The sequence below is a fragment of the Alligator mississippiensis genome, chromosome 1, assembly GCF_030867095.1.
Source record: "Alligator mississippiensis isolate rAllMis1 chromosome 1, rAllMis1, whole genome shotgun sequence".
Classification (NCBI taxonomy): domain Eukaryota; kingdom Metazoa; phylum Chordata; order Crocodylia; family Alligatoridae; genus Alligator; species Alligator mississippiensis.
This window is the reverse complement of record NC_081824.1, coordinates 143,302,662-143,320,559: the sequence shown is the minus strand read 5'-3', so window position 1 is coordinate 143,320,559 and position 17,898 is coordinate 143,302,662. Positions and strand designations below refer to the sequence as shown.

Genomic DNA, 17,898 nt, shown 5'->3' with positions numbered 1-17,898 from the left:
AACACCATCTATTAGAAATGTCTCCATCTCTTCCAGCAAGTCCCTATTTTCAGCTTCTCTAGACTAGCCATTTGGACTAAGATTTTTCCATGCATGGGGGGTCAGTGGTGCCTGAGACAATTTCTCTCCCCAAATCCTTCAACCATCCCCAAGAATAAAATTAGGAAAAGGTGTTATCCCCTTGTCATATGGCTCCATCAATGCCTGTAGGACCCCTGTCACACGTTACATATATTATACAATTATCTGGTTAATTGAACAATAAATTTAGACCAGTCACATATGCAAAGTAATTAACACACCAGAAAAATGTCTGTCAAGCTATAAAAAAGCCAGCCAGCTATGAAGTTAGTGCTTGAAAACATGTAACAACTTTATAGCTTGTTTTTCTCCAACTTTGATTTGAATGTGTGGCATGGCCCTAGTAGAATAGTCTTTTTGTCATCATGGATTAGGACTAGTCCTTCACAGGGGAACAGAAAGTTAATTTAAAGCTTTTAAAAAAGCGGATTGCCAACTTTGCTTTCTCTATGGTCTGTTCCATTAGTCCTTGGTCCTTTATCTCAAGGACTGTACTTTCTCTTCCAAAGAAAAGGAAGGGGGAGGAGGGGACAAGGAGTACCCTCTCCCTTGGGTTCAAGCTCAAGGATCCTGTATTATGTAAAGGAGCACTGATCTATATTGGTCATATATTGGATTGGCACTAGTAAAAGGAAAATTAACGCAATCGGCTTTTTTTGGCCGGTGTAGTCAATAATGTCACCAATTAAATGCTGTGTGCATGCACGCAGATGCAGCATGGACACAGCCAGGAAGACAGCCTGGCAGCTTGGAGAGCAGCATCCAGCCGGTAAGTCATTGTGGGGGATGGGGCATGGAGGAGGGAAGGGGCCTGGGGGGGCAGATTGAGGCCCCCATGGTGAGGGAGGGAGAGGGGTAGGGGCAGGCGCTACCCAGAGAGGACAGTGAATGTGACCCTGGGAGCGGGACAGAGCTGCGGATGGCTTGTCCTGGAAATGTGGGGGGCTGGGTAGGAGGTGAAGGAGGGTGGGCAGCTCCACGCTGCTGCATGCACCCCTGGGGGAGGCATGGGGGCATGTGCCCCCCAAGATTTGTGTGCAGGGAAAAGGCGGGCTTCCCACTGCGGGCTCAGGGCCAGGGGCTGTGCCGGCCTCTTCCTGGCAGAGGGCTGGGCAGGGGCTGTGCTTGGGATGGGTGGGGGTGGAGTGGGCAGCGCTGGTGGGGGTCGCTATGGAGAATTTTGGGTTGGCTGTAGCCCACCCTGTAGCCACCCCTCTCAGTGCCATCACTGTCCACCCTACCTTCCCTGAGCGCAGCCCTGTCCCAGCCTCCCCACCAGGAAAAGGCTGGCGCAGCCCCTGGCCCCGAGCCCACAGCAGCCAGCCTGCCTCCACCCTGAGAATAAATCTTGAGGGGCATATGCCCCCCGTGCCTCCCCCAGGGGTGTGCGCAGTGGTGGGGAACTGCCCCCCTTCCCCCCCTCCTGGACAAGGCACCTGCAAGGTCACATTCGCTACCCTGTCTGGGCAGCACCTGCCCCACTCCCTCCTTCACTGTTGGGGTCTCTCTGCATCCCTGCTCCCTCCTCCCCACAAACTTATCCGCTGGATGCTGCTCTTCAAGCTGCCAGGCTGCATTCCTGTAAATCGGCTATCTCATCGGTATTGGCCGATATAGCTGGTTAATAATTGGCCATTGGTATTGGCTAAGAAAATCTTTATTGGTGTACCCCTAGTATTATGTTAAGGACCATGTCATCCAATGCTTCTCCTTTCAGAGCACCCTGATACCCTTTTCTGCTTGAGTTAGTCTTGTATAGTAGTTGTTTCTAGCTTATTAATTGGTTACAGATGGTGGAGATAATAGTTCTCCCCCATCTTTTTGGGTTGCTGCTATAAGTTGTATACATATTGCAACAATGTTAAAAACAGTTGAATACCCTTTTTTTTATTTTGGAGAAACTCAAGTCTACCCACTTTCTTTGATGTGATGACTTGATACTTAGCAAGATTTTGACCTTTGTGCTTGAGATGTGCCTTTAACCTCCATGAGAAACCAGCCATATTTGGCTGTTATAAGCCTTTGAGATATCAGTGTGTACATGCTTAGAAAACAATTGCTAGATCGTTTTGGTTGAATTCCCCAAAGATTTCATGTTTTCTGGATGCGCATAAATCCTAGAGCTGAGCAGTATGCCTGCAGTTGCAAATCCAGATTATTAGCAGCCAATCTGGGTTCAGGGCCAGGAACAAGAATATAAAGCTGAGAGCCTACCTCTAGAGCTGGAACCACAGACATCCACACATCTCCCCTTCGAGGGCCCAGGCAGCTTGGCAGAGAAGATGACCAAACTTGAATTCTGATGAAACAGAGACAGATTTGAGTGAGGTAGGGTATGTAGTTTGGAAGAAGGAACATAGGGATGGGATGAAATTGGTCCCTAGTTCCAGACTCCCTGTCCTTGGGAGGGAACCTGCCAGGTGGCTCCTTGGTAGCTCAGAGGACCTCTGAGCTCTTTGAAGTGTCTGGCAGAGTGCTGGGCCTCTGGGTGGCTTGAGAAGTAATGGGGATGTTTTGAGAAGCTTGAAAACGAAGTACTATTTTGACTTTTTAAAATTAAATATATTTTAAATGGTTGCATTCATTTTTGGATTTTTTTTTTTAATTTCAGAATTTCCCACAAAACAGGGATTGCAGTTTTCAGCTAGAAATACCCATGGGAATGAATTATTTCTTTAGTGTTTCAGTAGCATTCAGTAAACAAGGTATGGGGCCAAAATAACAGGGAGAAAGCAACATTTTAAATGATAGTACGTGAAGTGAGTGTACCCCTTCCTTGCACAGAATGAGGCAAAGTTTTTTTATGCAAAAATAGTAAATGATTATGTAATTGAAGTATGAATTGTGTATGCACACAAGGGGTCTGATTTAAGACTGCAAAGATAACATTAATTTAGGCATTTCATTTACTGAAGGAATAGAATGTTGTAGTTCAGAGTGCTCACTGCAGGGCAGGCCTTGAATGTACTTGTTTTAGGTAGTGAATTCTGAAAGGCTCATTACTTTAATAAAAACATATAGAAACAATTATACCGTGCACTAATTTTTCTTTCCCCCCTCCCCCCACCCCTCCAGTTTTCTTTTATATTCACACTCTGTGCTGTGTTCTGGGTAAGTAATATTAATTTATGTTTTCTAAGCTGGCACAGATGGGCTATTAACTCTGTCAGTAGTCTGTTTCTTCCAACTAGTGGTTAAGAAAAACTTGGTAACTTCATTTTTAAAGTTCACTGAAATAGAAAGTGGATGGGTGACCTTGTGCCATGTCACTCTTCCCTTTCAATGGAAGTGAAGAATTTGTCCACAATTGCATTTGGGCTGGTGGTTCTAAATATCCTGGCTGCAACGCAAGTACGGTCTTGTGGCTGCATACTATGGGAAAATATGTAATGCCTAGAATATAAGCTCTTAATATGAGTAAGGGAAAAAAGACAAAGTTTGAACTGATAATTAAGCAATATCATAACTATCTCAGTCCTATTTTAATAATTGAAATATTAAAATGTGGGGTGAAAGTAATGTGTTTCAGAAATGAATATCTCTTGCAACATGGTTGAAGCATAAATAATAAGCATGGGAGTGTGGAGGAGATAGTCAAGTCTTTAACTGTTTCATCTTAAAGGGTTTCAGAATTAAGGGAAGAGCTGTATAGTAAAATGCTAATAAAATCTTTTCAATTGGAATGCTATTGCAATACTATAATCAATAGTAGAATGAAGAAGGGAAGACGACTAAGATGTTTAATTTCCTCAGTTTTGACCATTCAGCATCAGGTTTAACTAAAGTTTGGGGTAGACTTGGTTGAGTAAACTAATATTTTCAGTTACAAATATCATTGATTTCTGGAAAATAACTTGACCTGCAATATTTCTTCTGTTTTGTCTCAGTGGGGTAAGAAAGGTTTGGCCCTGCTATTCTGCATATTGCAGTTCTTTGCAATGACATGGTAAGGCTTTTTAAATTAATTTTGAATTGCCCATGCCTCAACAGTTTCTTATAAGCAAAATACATATGAAAATATTTTATTTAACAAATCTGGTTTAACTCGCATGTCTTTTAAACTAAGTCAGAGTTTATGTATGGATTTAGCTCACACTTATTGAACGTTTTTCTGCAAGGTAATTTTAGATGTAGTCAGTGTGATCCTTAAACTCTCTTATTATTAATCAGTCCATGCTTTTAAAATGTATTCAGTATTGATAGCACGTTGTTCTGTATTCTGCCGTGAAAGTAACAGTCTGGGTGCAGACTGAGTTACAGCCAGGAGCTGAACTTCTGAACACTTGGCAGGAAATGTTCTGAGTTGCAACAATCCCCCAGACCAAACAGAAGTTCACTGTTGGTTCCAGGGGGGAGGGGACTCTAGCTGCTGGTATCCCCTAGTAATAGCCCCTCCTCCCTACCAGCCCCAGCTGTTTTCAGAATGGGAGAGGGGAAAGGGAATGGAGGGAGCTCGTTCTAGCGGTTTCCCAGCTGGTGCTGGAGGGTAGGGTGGGTGAATTGGAGCCCCCTCTCCCCCACCTCGGAGGCTGAAAAACCCCAGACCAAATTCCCTCCACTCCCTTTCCCCCCCTCCCATTCTGAAAACAGCGACAGGCTGGAAGGTAGCACAGACGCAGGTTACAGAAGATGCTCTGTTTTGAAACATCTTCATCTAATACCTTATGCAATGAGGGTTCAGCTTTTCACCCAGTTGGCTATTTTTGAAGCAGTTTGCAGCTGTGCACTTAGTTTTTGGTCTCTGTTATAATCCGCTTTCTGTGGCAAGGTTGGGCAAAAATGATCACTTCTGTCTGTCCCCTCTATATACTTTTTTCCCCTGTTCTGACATCTACTGCTGTTCCTTCCGGAATAGATGTTATGGACTAAGTGTTTGTTTGTTTGTTTGTTATAACTCTACTTTCTCTAAGTATTAGGTAAAAATATTTTGTGACAGATTTGCTTTTTGTTTTAATTTTTTTTTAAATTGGTTTTGGGGTCTGACAGAGGAACAGTGGGACCAAAACAGTTGGTCTTTGTTGATTTGGAAGACAGGGGCTTATTCTGAGACTAGCTAATATCCCTTCTGCTGTCTTTGGATGAATTGCATCCATCTAACATTGTAACTGTTCATTTAGAATACAGTTGCACCTGGCTGAATTGGAGTCGCACTATAGCAGGAGTATGGATTGGATTACTCGGGTGTAGAGCTGACAACGAAAGTAGTTTAGTCTGAAATATTTGCAAGGCAGGTGTATGCTCTTGTAGATCAAGGTTGGAGGACATGAGCCAGAATTTACCAGTGTCTGGATGGTGGTTGTAAAGCAGTTACACAGCCAAATTCAGTTCTATCCCCCATCATGTTATTCTCATACTAGCAGACCCCTCCTATTCAGCCACAGAAGTGGATAAAGGCTTTTAAACCCTGAATGAACAGAAAACAGCCCTCTGTTTTGACCAAGTGTTTGCACATCAGACCTCAAATACATGAGTAAGACCAGTTTGAATAAACCCTTTCCCTTTGACCTTTGGAAGATAGAACTTTCTTATTATATCAGTGTTCGGAAGTCAGCAGATTCGTTTTCACTAATTTGATCTCTTTCTCTACCCTATCCATCCACCTTTTCTATTTAGAGGATATGATCACACAAATAAACTAATATAAGGTATAAGCTAGGGTGCCTCTCAAAAACGGGAAGTAACTTAGTTTGCTCTTCAGTGAAAAGGCATATTTCATGCTTACTGCAAGATAAATTTGTACATGCAGGCAGTTACTGTAAACTAGCTGATGAATGATATGTTTTCAAACCCTAGTCTACCTCGTGCTAACTTTTTCTTGTAGCTGGGACCAAAGGTACTTCTCAGAAAAGCACTATTGTCCTCCGTTGGAAGCAGGAGCTATGGAGGTGTCAAAGGAATTCAAAGGTCAAGGTGTATCTACTTGAGATATTTTCTGACATCCAAGAAAGACAAGGAATTTCATCTAGTGTGGGCTCTTTGGCAGCACAACATGTTTATTGGAAAGTTCTGTTTCCTCATGTTGACACTAGCAGCTCTCATACCTCTCCTGCTCCTTTCCTGTGGCTCCTCATTGGGTTTGTTTGAGGTTCTGTGTGCAGTTGGGGGCTCATTTGTAGGTAAAGTTTCTGTGTTTTTTAAAACATCCTCTGTGCCTGGTACGTGGGAAGGGCTGGAGTGGATAGTCTCGTGGCCTGTTTTAAACTAAATGTCTGTGACATGGCTATATGTAGTCCCAGAGAATTTGACTTGATAGACCAGGTAGCTCCTCCCAGTCCTATATTTCTGTGCTCCTGTGCCCTCTCTTTTTGACCTAGGTCGTTTTGTAGCTTGTGACTTGAAATAATGTGTAATTGTGTATCTCTCTTAGACCCAGACACTGCAAGTACCTTGTGTTATGATACAACCACTTTTAATGCAAATCAAGCCTTATGACTTATCTAATGACCCACTGATGTTTAGTGCCTACTCATGGTAGCCATGCATTTGAGATGCTAGTGTCTTTTTACTTGTTTAGACAACTGGTTGAACAGAGACTTTCAGCAGTCATTGTTAGCACCACTGCTCACCAGATAGCGCTTAGGGATGTGAAATATGAACACGGACAATTCGGTGTCCTAAAATCAAAGACTAACTTTGTTAAGATAACATTTGTTGTACTAATAGTTTCTATATACAGAGAGAGAAGAACATTCAGTACAATAATCTCACCCAATCCCAGATGTTACTTTGCTGAACAGAAAAGACAGCCACTCGGTTCCTCAAAACAAAGGGTGCATTGTTGGCAGGTTCAGTCCAGGCAGGTATTAAAGGTTGGATTTATGCCAACGACAACACCTAGCTTCCTTGCTGCCCTCTTTTATGCTTTTCTTCAACGTCACTCCTTCAACGACTCTTTGCTTTCAGATTTGTCTCTCTGTAGTCAGCATAGTGTCCATATTTTATCCTGTCTGCATATCCCTTTGTTCAACAGACCCATCACGAGCACGCCTCTTAGTTTGGCCTTTTTCCTGTGTCTTACTGTGCGCAGTGTCTATTGATTTCCCTTACCACCTTTCATTAACATATCCAACCATTTCACCCCTTTGATTCAACTGGCTAGTGCCAAATTCAGTTAATCTGAGCTGGTAACAAGGCCATTGCTGTGTTAACGTTAGAAGAACTTCTCACAGTGATAAAAAGGAAAAGATATAATGAGCAAGCACTATGAGCTCTACAAAAGCAACTCAAGGCCAGCTGATCAACAGTAATGAGGCTATACAAAACTTGAGCAATGATTAAATAAGGCTGAACATAAAAAAGTTTAAACAATATGTAAATCCACCACTCTATAAGCATAAAATATGACAAGCTACCCTAACAGTCATACTTTACACATGTTCCCTCTTTTTGAGATTAGGAGTCATGCTACTTTTGAAAATGATCCCTGTTCATAGGTGCAGTTCTCAACTCTTACAAGTAGAGCAGTTTTTCCAGTAGAGATTTTGGAAGCTCAGGTGATTAAAAACCTAAAATTCCCCCTCAGTCTCATAAACAGCAGTATGGAGAAGACACTGAATCTAGAAATGAAGGTTTCTTACTTGTAGCCAGAGTTCTTACAGAGGGACTCTGCATATTCACATTCCCCATCCCCTCTTCCTAGGAGTTCTAATAGCATCTTGATTTTGAGGAGCTGGAAGAAACTGAGGCAGCAGAGGGCAGCATGTCTCATTGTATAGCCCAGGCCTCAGCACAATCAGGAATACAGAGGAAAAGAATAGGAGGGTGGGTGCCTGAGTACCCTAACAAGTATGCTATGAAACTGTCCCACCTTCTGCATTGACTGGCCTTTCTGTGAGCACGGATACACAGAGGCCATCTTGAACTCAGGTTATGGATAGGTAACTATTTATTTTGCAATAGATCCTGTTCAACATGGTACTGGACCCAAGTAAATGCCTTATACTTAGGAAGAACAATAACAAAGTTGTGGCTTTTGGCTATAAAATCCATCCTTGGATCTGAGCAGGAAAGGTAAGGGACTAAAATGCAATGTTCGGAGCTGTCAGCACATGTTTCAGAAAGTAATGACATATGAACTGTAAGAATAACATGCCATTGTGCGTTCCTTAGTTTATTATAATCTTCATTTGTATTTGTAGAGTTATAGAAAACAACATATGTACACATTCACATATCAAATCCTGCTCTACTTCTGTAATATTTGAACCTTATTTGATGTCTTTCCTTTCTTGATTTCTGGGAGAATTGCAGATTTAATCTAATCAAGTAATTAATCTTTAGAAAGTAATGTGTTAAGAGTTGTCAAGTAATAGTAAGCCACCAAATTCTGTTATATGCTGAAATCTATATTTAAGGGAATTTGTAATGCGTAGAAAATTCAAAGAAAAAAATTAATGAGAAATTATTGGCAATATATGTAGCGCATGCAGAGCCCTTTATTTTTCAGCAGTTGTAACTTGCTTAGATTTTGTTAGTAAAACCTGTTTCCTTAATTCTTGGCTAATCCAAAGTAAATTGCCATATAAAAATGAAACACACCCTTCAAATTCAACTTTTTTTCCTTTCCTTTTCAGGTATAGTCTGTCATACATTCCTTATGCAAGGTGAGAAAATATAATTACTTGTATGTTCATATAAATAAAATTGGTAAAATTTATTTTCTGGAAAAAGACATCTCTAAATTCAATTTGTGAAAATATAAACACAATCCGGTATTTTTTTAAGTATAGGATTTAGGGGAATTAAATTGCAATATAACCCATAATAGTTCTGAAATTTAACAGATTAACAGTAATTTAGTTGTATACTTTAAGCTTTAGATATTTTTCTAGGTCTTCAACTCAGAAAATGCACTCTTTGTATATAGTACCCCTAAATTTATCAAAGTATTGATATGGAAATAGGATATAAGTGTCTTATCTTTACAATACCTTGTGTTCATTTAAACCCCATATGCCTTTTTTTAGTTAATAACACGAAGTGTGATAATAGCCTAATAATTCTTTTTGGGATAATAGAAGTAAACTGCCATCTCAAGTAAGCATTTGTCTGTTATCTCTCTTATAGCTATAGGAAAAAATATTGCATATTTTGTCTTGGTACCCATTTGTTTTAATTTGCACTAAAAAGCTGTAGCAACAGAAATACCCTTAGGCAGGAGTCAGCAATTTTTTATTGCTAAGGCACAGGCTAAAACATCCCAGCTTCAGTCCAACACAGGCTGGCCACTTCAGAAGCACAGCGGTGGGTTTGTCCATGCCAGCACTGGAGCCAGGCAGTTGGGAGCTGCATGCATGCTGTTTCTGCTTCTCCCAGTCTCCAGCGCCCTGGCTGCAGCACAGATCTGCACTGGCTAGAAGCTGGGCTTATGCCACAGCTGAGAGGGAGAAGTGGTGGCAGTACAGCTCTCAGCTACCTGGCTCAGGCACAAGTGCACTACTGCAGTACTGAAACCATCCGTCCCACATTGGACCACAACTGAGAAGACCAGGAAGAAGTGGCAGCAGCACAAGCCGGATCCAGTCACTCTTCAGGCTGGATGTTGCTGACCCTTGCTCATTTGTTTCCATTTTGATGGGAACTTTCTTCTTGGCATCAATTTTTGAGAGAGATTTTAATTTAAAGACACACTGCTGCCTTGTACACAGTAATAGTTGATTTTCTTTTGACTTATCCTAATATTATAAAAGCCTTAGTCTGTTTGTGCATGCTTTATTTGCGCTCTGATTGGTTGTCTTGGCAGCCAATCAGAGTGCTCCAAGAGCATTCTGGACAGGCGGTAGCAGCGCAGTGGAGCACTGCCATGACGGCTGCCATGATTGCTTTCAGTCCCTGCTGTCATGGCAGGGCTGTCCCTGCTGTCCCCCTCTGCCTCCAAGGAGCAGGGCTGCAGCACGGGGGGTGAGGCTCCTCCCCACCCCCCCAGCTCTGCTCCCTGAAGGGAGCACAGGTTGGTAGCCAAGGAGGACGGAGGGGAAAGCAGGGCGTGCACACACTCCCCACCCCACCCCCCACTCCTGAGAGATGGTGACAGTGCGGGGTGGTGGATGGTGGCGTTTAGTCCCCCATGGGCCGCCCCCCAGTCATCCCTGACGGGCAATTGGCTAATAAGTATAATAACATTCTTGATTTTTTTTTTTTTTAAAGATTTAAAACAAAGTACAAAAAGTCTGCTCATGAACAAATGAATCTGTTTTTGTGAAAATAAAAATAAGCAAGACCGTGAACATTTAGATTCGTCAATAAAACCAATTTACAAAATGCTCAGTAGGGCCCTGTTAGACTCTTTCAAATTCTCAGGGGATCTGATCAGTCAGAATTCTGCAATGAATAATTGAGGTTTGTTTGTAAAAACTGAATTTTACTCTAAAAAATGTATAGTGTAGTAAGCATTGATAACTTGAATGTAGCAGCTTTTGTGCGTGAAAAAAAAATAATTGTCATCTTTTTTTTTTTTTAGGGATGCTGTGATGAAATGCTTTACTTCCTGCCTAAGTTAAACAAAACAAAAACACCTCTGGAATGCTTTTCTTTTTTAAATCCAACTATATTTTATCAGAAGTGTCTTTAGAAAATTATAAATTTCAACTCCTGAAGTGCCTAATGACAGTTTTGTAGTTTTGTTCCCTTTTGTACACTGGGGATTAAATCATTTTAGGAGAACTGATTTTAAACACAGGATGGGTAAACTTGTATTTTATTCTGAAACATTTGAAAACTAGCATAATCTTTAACACTTTCTGCAGAGCCAACTTAACGGAAACTGTGTCAAAGAGTTTTAACACAGTTAAATCCCCAGTATAGGTGCAGAGCCTATGGATTTGGGATAATATATACATATTATTATGTATGTATAGGGAAAAAATATATCTATAGATATATATATATCCATCTATCCTATGGCTCCTGCTTCCAACCTATAGATATATATATTTAGATATATTAGATATATATGTGTTTCCTATACAGTTTTGTCTAAGACTTGATTTATGACATTACTATTTATGCATTATTCATTGTATGCTTTACCCAAAAACCAAGATTTTGTAATCATTGCTAAAATGAAAGGTTTGGTATAGTGTAGTTACCCTGCTACTTTGAAGTGCCTGTACATGTGCAGTGTATGGAAAGCTTGATGTGAATGTGAGAGAGAGCTTTTAAAAGCTTGCTGAGATTTGCTAAAGAGCTTACATTTTGAATGCCAACTTTTTTACTTTCAGATTTAAAAAAAAATACTTTTACTAAAATAGCTTATGGATAATATAAATCAGTGATTGTGAAATAAAATAAAAACTATTTTAAAAGTATCGAGGCTGGTATTATTAAACATAATCTGAGCTACAAAGGCAAGAAATTAAAGTATTACACAAATGGTATATAACAATATAAAATTCGCTTTGAAATTAATTCAGCACACTTTTGTTTACTACCTCCAATCTATTTTGCTACTCGCTATCCTGCTTTGTCAGACTGAAAATTAATCTGTTAAATGTCAGTTATAAAATATATACATTGTTACTATAAAACATCTTTATACTTATATTTTGGAGAATTGCTTCTGTTGGCTAAATACACATGAATATATACCCCCCGCATCCCCACCCCTGCCTCCTGTGTCCCCTCACCCTACCATGTCCAGCCCTGTGGGCAACCCCTGCCTCTGGCCCCACAGGGCTCCCCTCACCCCTCGTCGCTCCTGGTGCGGGCCTGTGCCTGCCCCACACACCCACTGCTGCAGCATCCCGTGCTGCCACTGGCTCCCAGGAATGGTGGAGGGGGGGAAAGCTTCCACGGCCACTGACACTCGGCGGCATGCAACATGCCTCTACTCACCCTATCCCCCCCCCCCCTCCCTGCTACCTCCCCCTCTCTGCTGGCTGTTGGGGCCAGGCAGTGGTGGCAGTAGCGGGGGGGTGGGTGGCGCTGCCACTGGAATCCCCCTTTTCCCACTCCTTTTCCTCTTTTCCTCCCCTCTTCCCTGCTGCCACCCCCTCCCTGACAGCTGTTGTTTGGAGGGGGGGGGGCAGCAGCTCCCTCACCTCCTCTGTAATGCTCCTCTGAGCCCTTGCAGCCAATTGGCATGTGCCCTCTCAGCATAGCTGGCCCGGAGCGTTACGGACAGGCAGACAGACTCAAGTTTCCTTCTCTTTGCTACTGATATTTCCATTTTTAACAGGTTTACCTTTTGACAAACTTTCTCATGTGAGAGTTCATTCTCAGATGATGGGGTAGCTGGGAAAGAGCATTTATATTTTTTATAGGTGAAACTGAGCTTGGTGTCTGAATATTATTGGCCTTTAAATCCCTTTCTTTTTTCCCCCCCTAGATCGCTCAACATTTCTATCTAGATAGTTAATAGAACAGGATTGAGGGAGAGGATTTTAAAGCAAGGACTTAGAATAATAGCTGTCCATCACAGTCCCCTAGGGTCAGGTTGAAGGAGGCAGGGCACTATTTCAGCGCACTATTGCTAACTCCCACAGACCGCATCCCTACAAGCAGAGGAGAAAAAAGCAGAGAAAAAAGCGGCGCAAATTTGTGCTGCTGCTTTTTGCCCCAGCACGCACCACTTCATGTGGGGTTAGCATGGGGAAAAATGTTCCAGATGGGGTACAGGAGGCTGGAGCCAGCACCTGAACTGGCCCAGCAACCTTACCTGGGGGCCTCCTGGGGCTCCAGCAGTGGCAATCTGGGTGCGCAGAGGCTGGCCAACAGCCAGAGCATGGGCTCTGGCCAGCCAAGCTCTGGTTTCAGGCAGTGCACACTACTGCCACCTGTTCCATGCTGCTGCCACCTGTGCTGCCCTAGTTTTATTTCTGCATTTTTTCCTGATACCGGGATTTCCCAGCATCTAAATTTGGCTCTGCTCTGTAAATATGCAGCACAGAGAACCAAATCACATGCACAGGGTTGAAAAAACTTTTGAGGCATCATGAAACGTGCACACTCATGGGGGTGCAGCCACTATATGTAAGAAAGAACAGCAGCCTCCTCTCGGAAAATTATAAAAGGTGACAGAAAGATCCTGAGAAATGGGAATAGTTTCTTTTGCAGTTTACTTGCTGTCACTTATAACATTACTTTCCATGCATTTTCCATTTAAGCAGAAATAATAGCTGGTCCATGAAAAAAATATAGATATTATGGAAGAGATTGTGGCTTTCCTCTCTCTCCTTGAGGGTCACAGATGTTTAAAGTTAAACACAATCCATGTGTTCACTGTCTAAATTCATCATCCTAACTGCACGAGCTAGAGTATCATATTGCTGTTAGATCACTTTGTGAAAAGTTCAGTGGTCTTCTAGAACTCAGAACTGTAATCTACACCAATTCCGTTACCAGAAATGTTTAGTCACATAAAATGAAAGCTTGCTGACAGGTGTTTTGAAGTGCAAACACTCATTCTCTCAATCATTGTTTAAGTATTTCCATAAAGTTGCCTAAAATGTAGCTTGGACTCCAAACATTAGTAAATTAATCGCTCAGTTTTCAATCAGCTAATGTTCAGATTTTTAGTTGTTTTTATGAAATGTTTGTAAAGTAATTTTGGACTTGCACTGCTAGTTACCCTAATTCTACCTTATCTGTTTCTCTTAAGACACTATGTGCATATTTACTCACCTACCACATTCACCTTTGCCTCTTAAACTGGTGATTGAAAATTGTGGTGCATGCCTTTAAAGGAGAAATTGATTCTAAACAGTTGGGTTAAAGGGATTTTTTTCTTCATTCTGCCTTTTCAAAACAAGGTGTGTGTAGTACTTGGGATGTAGTATGTGGGGAGAAAATAGGGTAGTTACTGGGCAAATTGTTCTTTGCATATACAACTGAACTCTAACTCTACATGGTTAAGAGTCTTAAACATACTACAGCTTCCGTACATTCCACATGCATTGATAAAGATTTAAAAATTGCATACAGATGTTCTGACACGAAATCTGTAACAAATAACTAAGATGGTTTCAGTTCATAAAATGTATTTCGTGGGTCATCTTAGGATATGGGTACTGGGATGCTCCAGGTTGTAAACCGACAGTTTCAACAAGTGATAACAGGGATCCTGGTTTTCCCTGATTTAAAAAATCACAAATTCTCTGATAAAAATTAAAGGCCCCCCACCTCCCCCACCAGCCTGGCTAGTGTCCGTCACTCCCCTCCCCTTCCCCCCCCCGGCCTCCCCAGTCCTGCTTGTGCCCCTTATTCCCCACACGTACAGGCACACAAACAAACATGCGCACACACCCAGCAGGGGTGTGTGTGTGTGTGTGTGTGTGTGTGTGTGTGTAGAGGGACGGGGTTAAAGAAAGGTTGGGGGGCAGGTTGAGAATGGGGGAGGGGTGCATCTCTGTGCCTGCTCCCAGGGGAGGGGGGCGAGGGCAGCCACACAAGTGCTGCCCAGCCGGGGAGTGGGGAAGCTCACAAGTGGCGGCTGCCACCACACCACTGCCACTGCGGGGGAAGCTGGCTGGGGGCCGAGGGAGCAAGGATGTGTTGGGGGAAGACATGGAGTACCTGCCGGCCAGCGGGCACTCCTGGTGGGGCTTTCCCCAACAACTTGCCCTCCCTCAGCCCAAGTGGGTAAACAGGTGGGGGGGGGGGAACAGAGTGCGACTGGGGATACAGTAGTAGAGGGGCAAGGGGCACTGTTGGACCTGTGCAAGACACGGCCATGTCCCCCGCCCCCCACCTCAGCTCGCACTGTGCCTGCTCCCATTTCAAATGGGAATCCAGGGCACTAAAAACATCCTGACCTGTTGTGGTCTTAGATCCTGGCCCAAAAAAAAAATGCTCTAGTATTTTTCTTTAGGAAAAAAACAAAAAACAAATGTGAGAGAGGTAAGAGCTGGCATTTTCTGAGGGGAGTTTCAAGTGTAATGTGGGGTGTCTTACAGATTAAGAAGGATGAGAGCCATCGCTTGAAGGCAGTAGTGCTCAATCTTTTGCCCTACTCGCTGCGTCGGCAGCACCCTGCCCCGCTGGCAGGATCTGGGCTGTGGGCAGCCTGGTCAGGTGAACAAAGCAGGGGCCGTGCCTGATCTGGCCCTGTGGAGATAGGGCTGGGGGGGCATCCCAGCCTGGCATGGTGTGTAGACTCCTGGTGGCCCCAGGTGAACTTTTAGTATCAGCTCCCCTTTGCCAAGGATAATGATAATAATTAAAAGATTACTATTTTTGGGCCCCCTTTCTGCCTGGGCCTTGGGTGGCTGCCCGGTTCACCCATGCCTGTGTCTGGCCCTGTCCCTGCCCCATCCAGCTGTGTTGGGGAAGGCGGTGTGTGGGCCCTGCTCTGAGCTGGCCACAGCAGACATGGCGTCTGGAAGCATAGCCACGGAGCAGGACCAGCGCTAGCTATTGCCACTACTCCCCTGCAGCAGCAAGTTAGTCCAGTGTAGGTGGGGGGCATGTGAACCCCTGAGAGCACTGGTGTGCCCCTTGACCAGCTGTGCTTGCTGCTTGGGTGATGGGGGGCAGGTGTGCGCATCGGTGCCCCACCTGCGAGTGCCAACTAGGAACCTCTCCTGGTCGCTGGGGGGGCACGTGCCCCCCTGGCAAAGGTGGCACTATCGCCTATGAGTTAGTCTCCTGTGCAGACGACAGCAAATGTACTGCGCAGCGCATTAGCCCGCGGTGCAGCGAAGTGCACGTGTAGGTGCACCCACAGTGCCTGAACACATGCCTCTGGCTCCCGCGGCGGGGCGGAGCGGAGCCCCCTCCGCCCCTAGGGTCCGGAGCGCCGCGCTGCGGTTGCTTTGTGCTGGGCGGGGCTGGACCTTGCGGCGCCCCCGGCCGTCAGCCCGCGTTGGGAGCGAGGGCGACGCAGAGCTGCGGCCGGAGCCGGGAGGAGGAGGAGGAAGCCGCCCCATGGGTCCGCAGCGGCGGAGCGGCGCCGCGCCCTTGCCGCAGCCCGCCCTGGCCCCGGTCGCCGCCGCCGCGGGGAGGACGGGCTCCCGCCAGCGCCGGCAGCAGCAGCAGCGGCCCCCGCCCGAGCGCGCCGCCCGCCAACCCGAGCCGGGGCCGGGGCCGGGGCCGAGGCCGGAGCCGGGGCAGCGCGGGGCGGTGGCGGGCGAGGGGCTGGTGCGGCGCTGCACCGAGTGGCTCCGCGAGGTGGAGAGCGCGGCCGGCCGCGACCGCCTGCGCGCCCTGCCCCACCTGCGCGCCCTCTGAGTCCCCGGCCCGCTCACTTGGGGGGTGACCGGAGCCGCGTTGGCTAAAACCAGTACCCCTGAATCACGGGCGATACGGTAATCCGCCGTCTTGAAACGAAAACTTCCCAGCTGAACAAGGTAGAAGCCACGGTCAACACCCTGCCTGCAATCGGACGCGGCCTGATGACAAGCCTGCTTTGCCCGTTGTCCGCGCCTCCGAGCAGCCTGCCTCTGAAACGGACTGTTGTGCCCTGGGGGACGCTGCCATCTCTGAACTCCCCTGTGCAAGACGACGTTTCTTTTCTACCCGGGAGAACTTTTACAGGCTTTGAATTCTCCCGTGCCTGGGCCCAAAAGCCCAAAAGAAAGAATTTTGGTTTTGCTACTATTTAGTTGGTCTAATAACAGATATTACCTCTGCCACAAGTTTTGTTTGTCCTCCAGTGCTCCTAGGGAATCAGCGAGAGACCTGAGGAGCAATATCTGTCCACCTTGATCCTGGCTGCATTGCTGGCCCCATTAAAGCACCCTAAGAAGCCCTCGCCTCTCTCATCGTTTCTGGCCCATCACAGACGCAACGGTGGCTCTTTCGCTCCGTGCTCAAATAAGAGCTATGGTGAGGTGCAGCCAGGTCAAGTAGGGAGCAGAGTTGAGCTGAACCCTTCAGAGCTGCTCTGCACTGTCTGTGCCTGGGGTTGCAGAATTAACTATTTGTCTTACTGGAGTGCTTAGGGCCCCCTGTGCTTGAACTAAGCCCCTATCTGTTTCAGGGCACATAAAACAAGAGCGACAGATTACGTTTCTGATTCAAGGAGCTTAAAGCAGTGATGTTCCACCTTTTGGTCCAGCAGGTCAGACATGGGCCATGCGCCAGATCAGACCCTGCGCTCCAGCATTGGGTCCCATGCTGCTCCCCCGGTCAGATGCCAAGGGAGGGGGGGGGCACACTGTCCTGTGTGCCCACCCTAGCACATAGGGCCATGGCCTGCCAGGCTCCCCACAAGTCTGTGGGGGTCCCTGTGGGCTGGATGACATGGTGCCAGAGGCCAGATCTGGCCCATGGGGGGAAGGGGTTGAGCAGCCCTGGCTTAAAGTACAAGAAAAAATTCTAATGGATGAACACTGATGAGAATGGGGGCTGTAAGGAAAATATGAGATAATATGAGTGTGATAGGCTGTTGGTGTGCTGATAATACTGTCTAACTACTGTCAAACCCTGAATGCCTGTACCTGTATTTAGAAAAAAATATCAATGTATATTTTTTGGTTAAACGGGGAAAAAATAGGCTTCTGTTCACAAAAAGTGTTTGTTTTAATCCTCATTTTTTTTTCTAAATTTTTTTTCAGAGATGTCAAGAGTTACTTGTTTCTAATAAACATATGATATTCCAAATTCTCCATGTTATATATTTATATATTATTATATATATTTATATATGCATGGGGAAACCTGTCTCGGTCTCACAGTGTTTAAATTACTTTAAAAAACAGCCAGGCAACACTTAACTGAAATTTCCCCCTGCTCCTAAAAATTGTCCTTGGGACTGAGAACAAGTATGAAAAACTTTATCTGGAAGGAGAAGTGAAAGCATGTGAAAATGGGCATATCATGTAATTGACTTCTTGTTGCCACAATTATAATTCACTGAATTTTGTTACATTTTTAAATATT

At 44.8% G+C, this 17,898-nt stretch overlaps 1 protein-coding gene across 5 annotated transcripts in view; it reads left to right on the top strand.

Annotated features, from left to right (window-relative positions):
* Positions 1 to 11,387, top strand: part of SFT2D1 (SFT2 domain containing 1) — a 34,240-nt gene extending 22,853 nt beyond the window's left edge. For 3 of the 5 annotated variants that reach the window (XR_009455637.1, XR_009455635.1, XR_009455634.1), the window contains 5 exons: positions 3,157 to 3,192; positions 3,969 to 4,027; positions 5,903 to 8,091; positions 8,655 to 8,684; positions 10,541 to 10,596. Coding sequence is in view for 2 of the 5 variants with exons in the window: in XM_006271639.3 (XP_006271701.1) it covers positions 3,157 to 3,192; positions 3,969 to 4,027; positions 8,655 to 8,684; positions 10,541 to 10,580 (165 nt within the window). In the remaining 3 variants the exon portion in view is untranslated. Of the gene's footprint in view, positions 1 to 3,156; positions 3,193 to 3,968; positions 4,028 to 5,902; positions 8,092 to 8,654; positions 8,685 to 10,540 lie in introns of all 5 variants that reach the window. The other 2 variants (XM_006271639.3, XM_014596820.3) reach the window with 1 other exon arrangement.
* Positions 11,388 to 17,898: the final 6,511 nt, after the last annotated feature.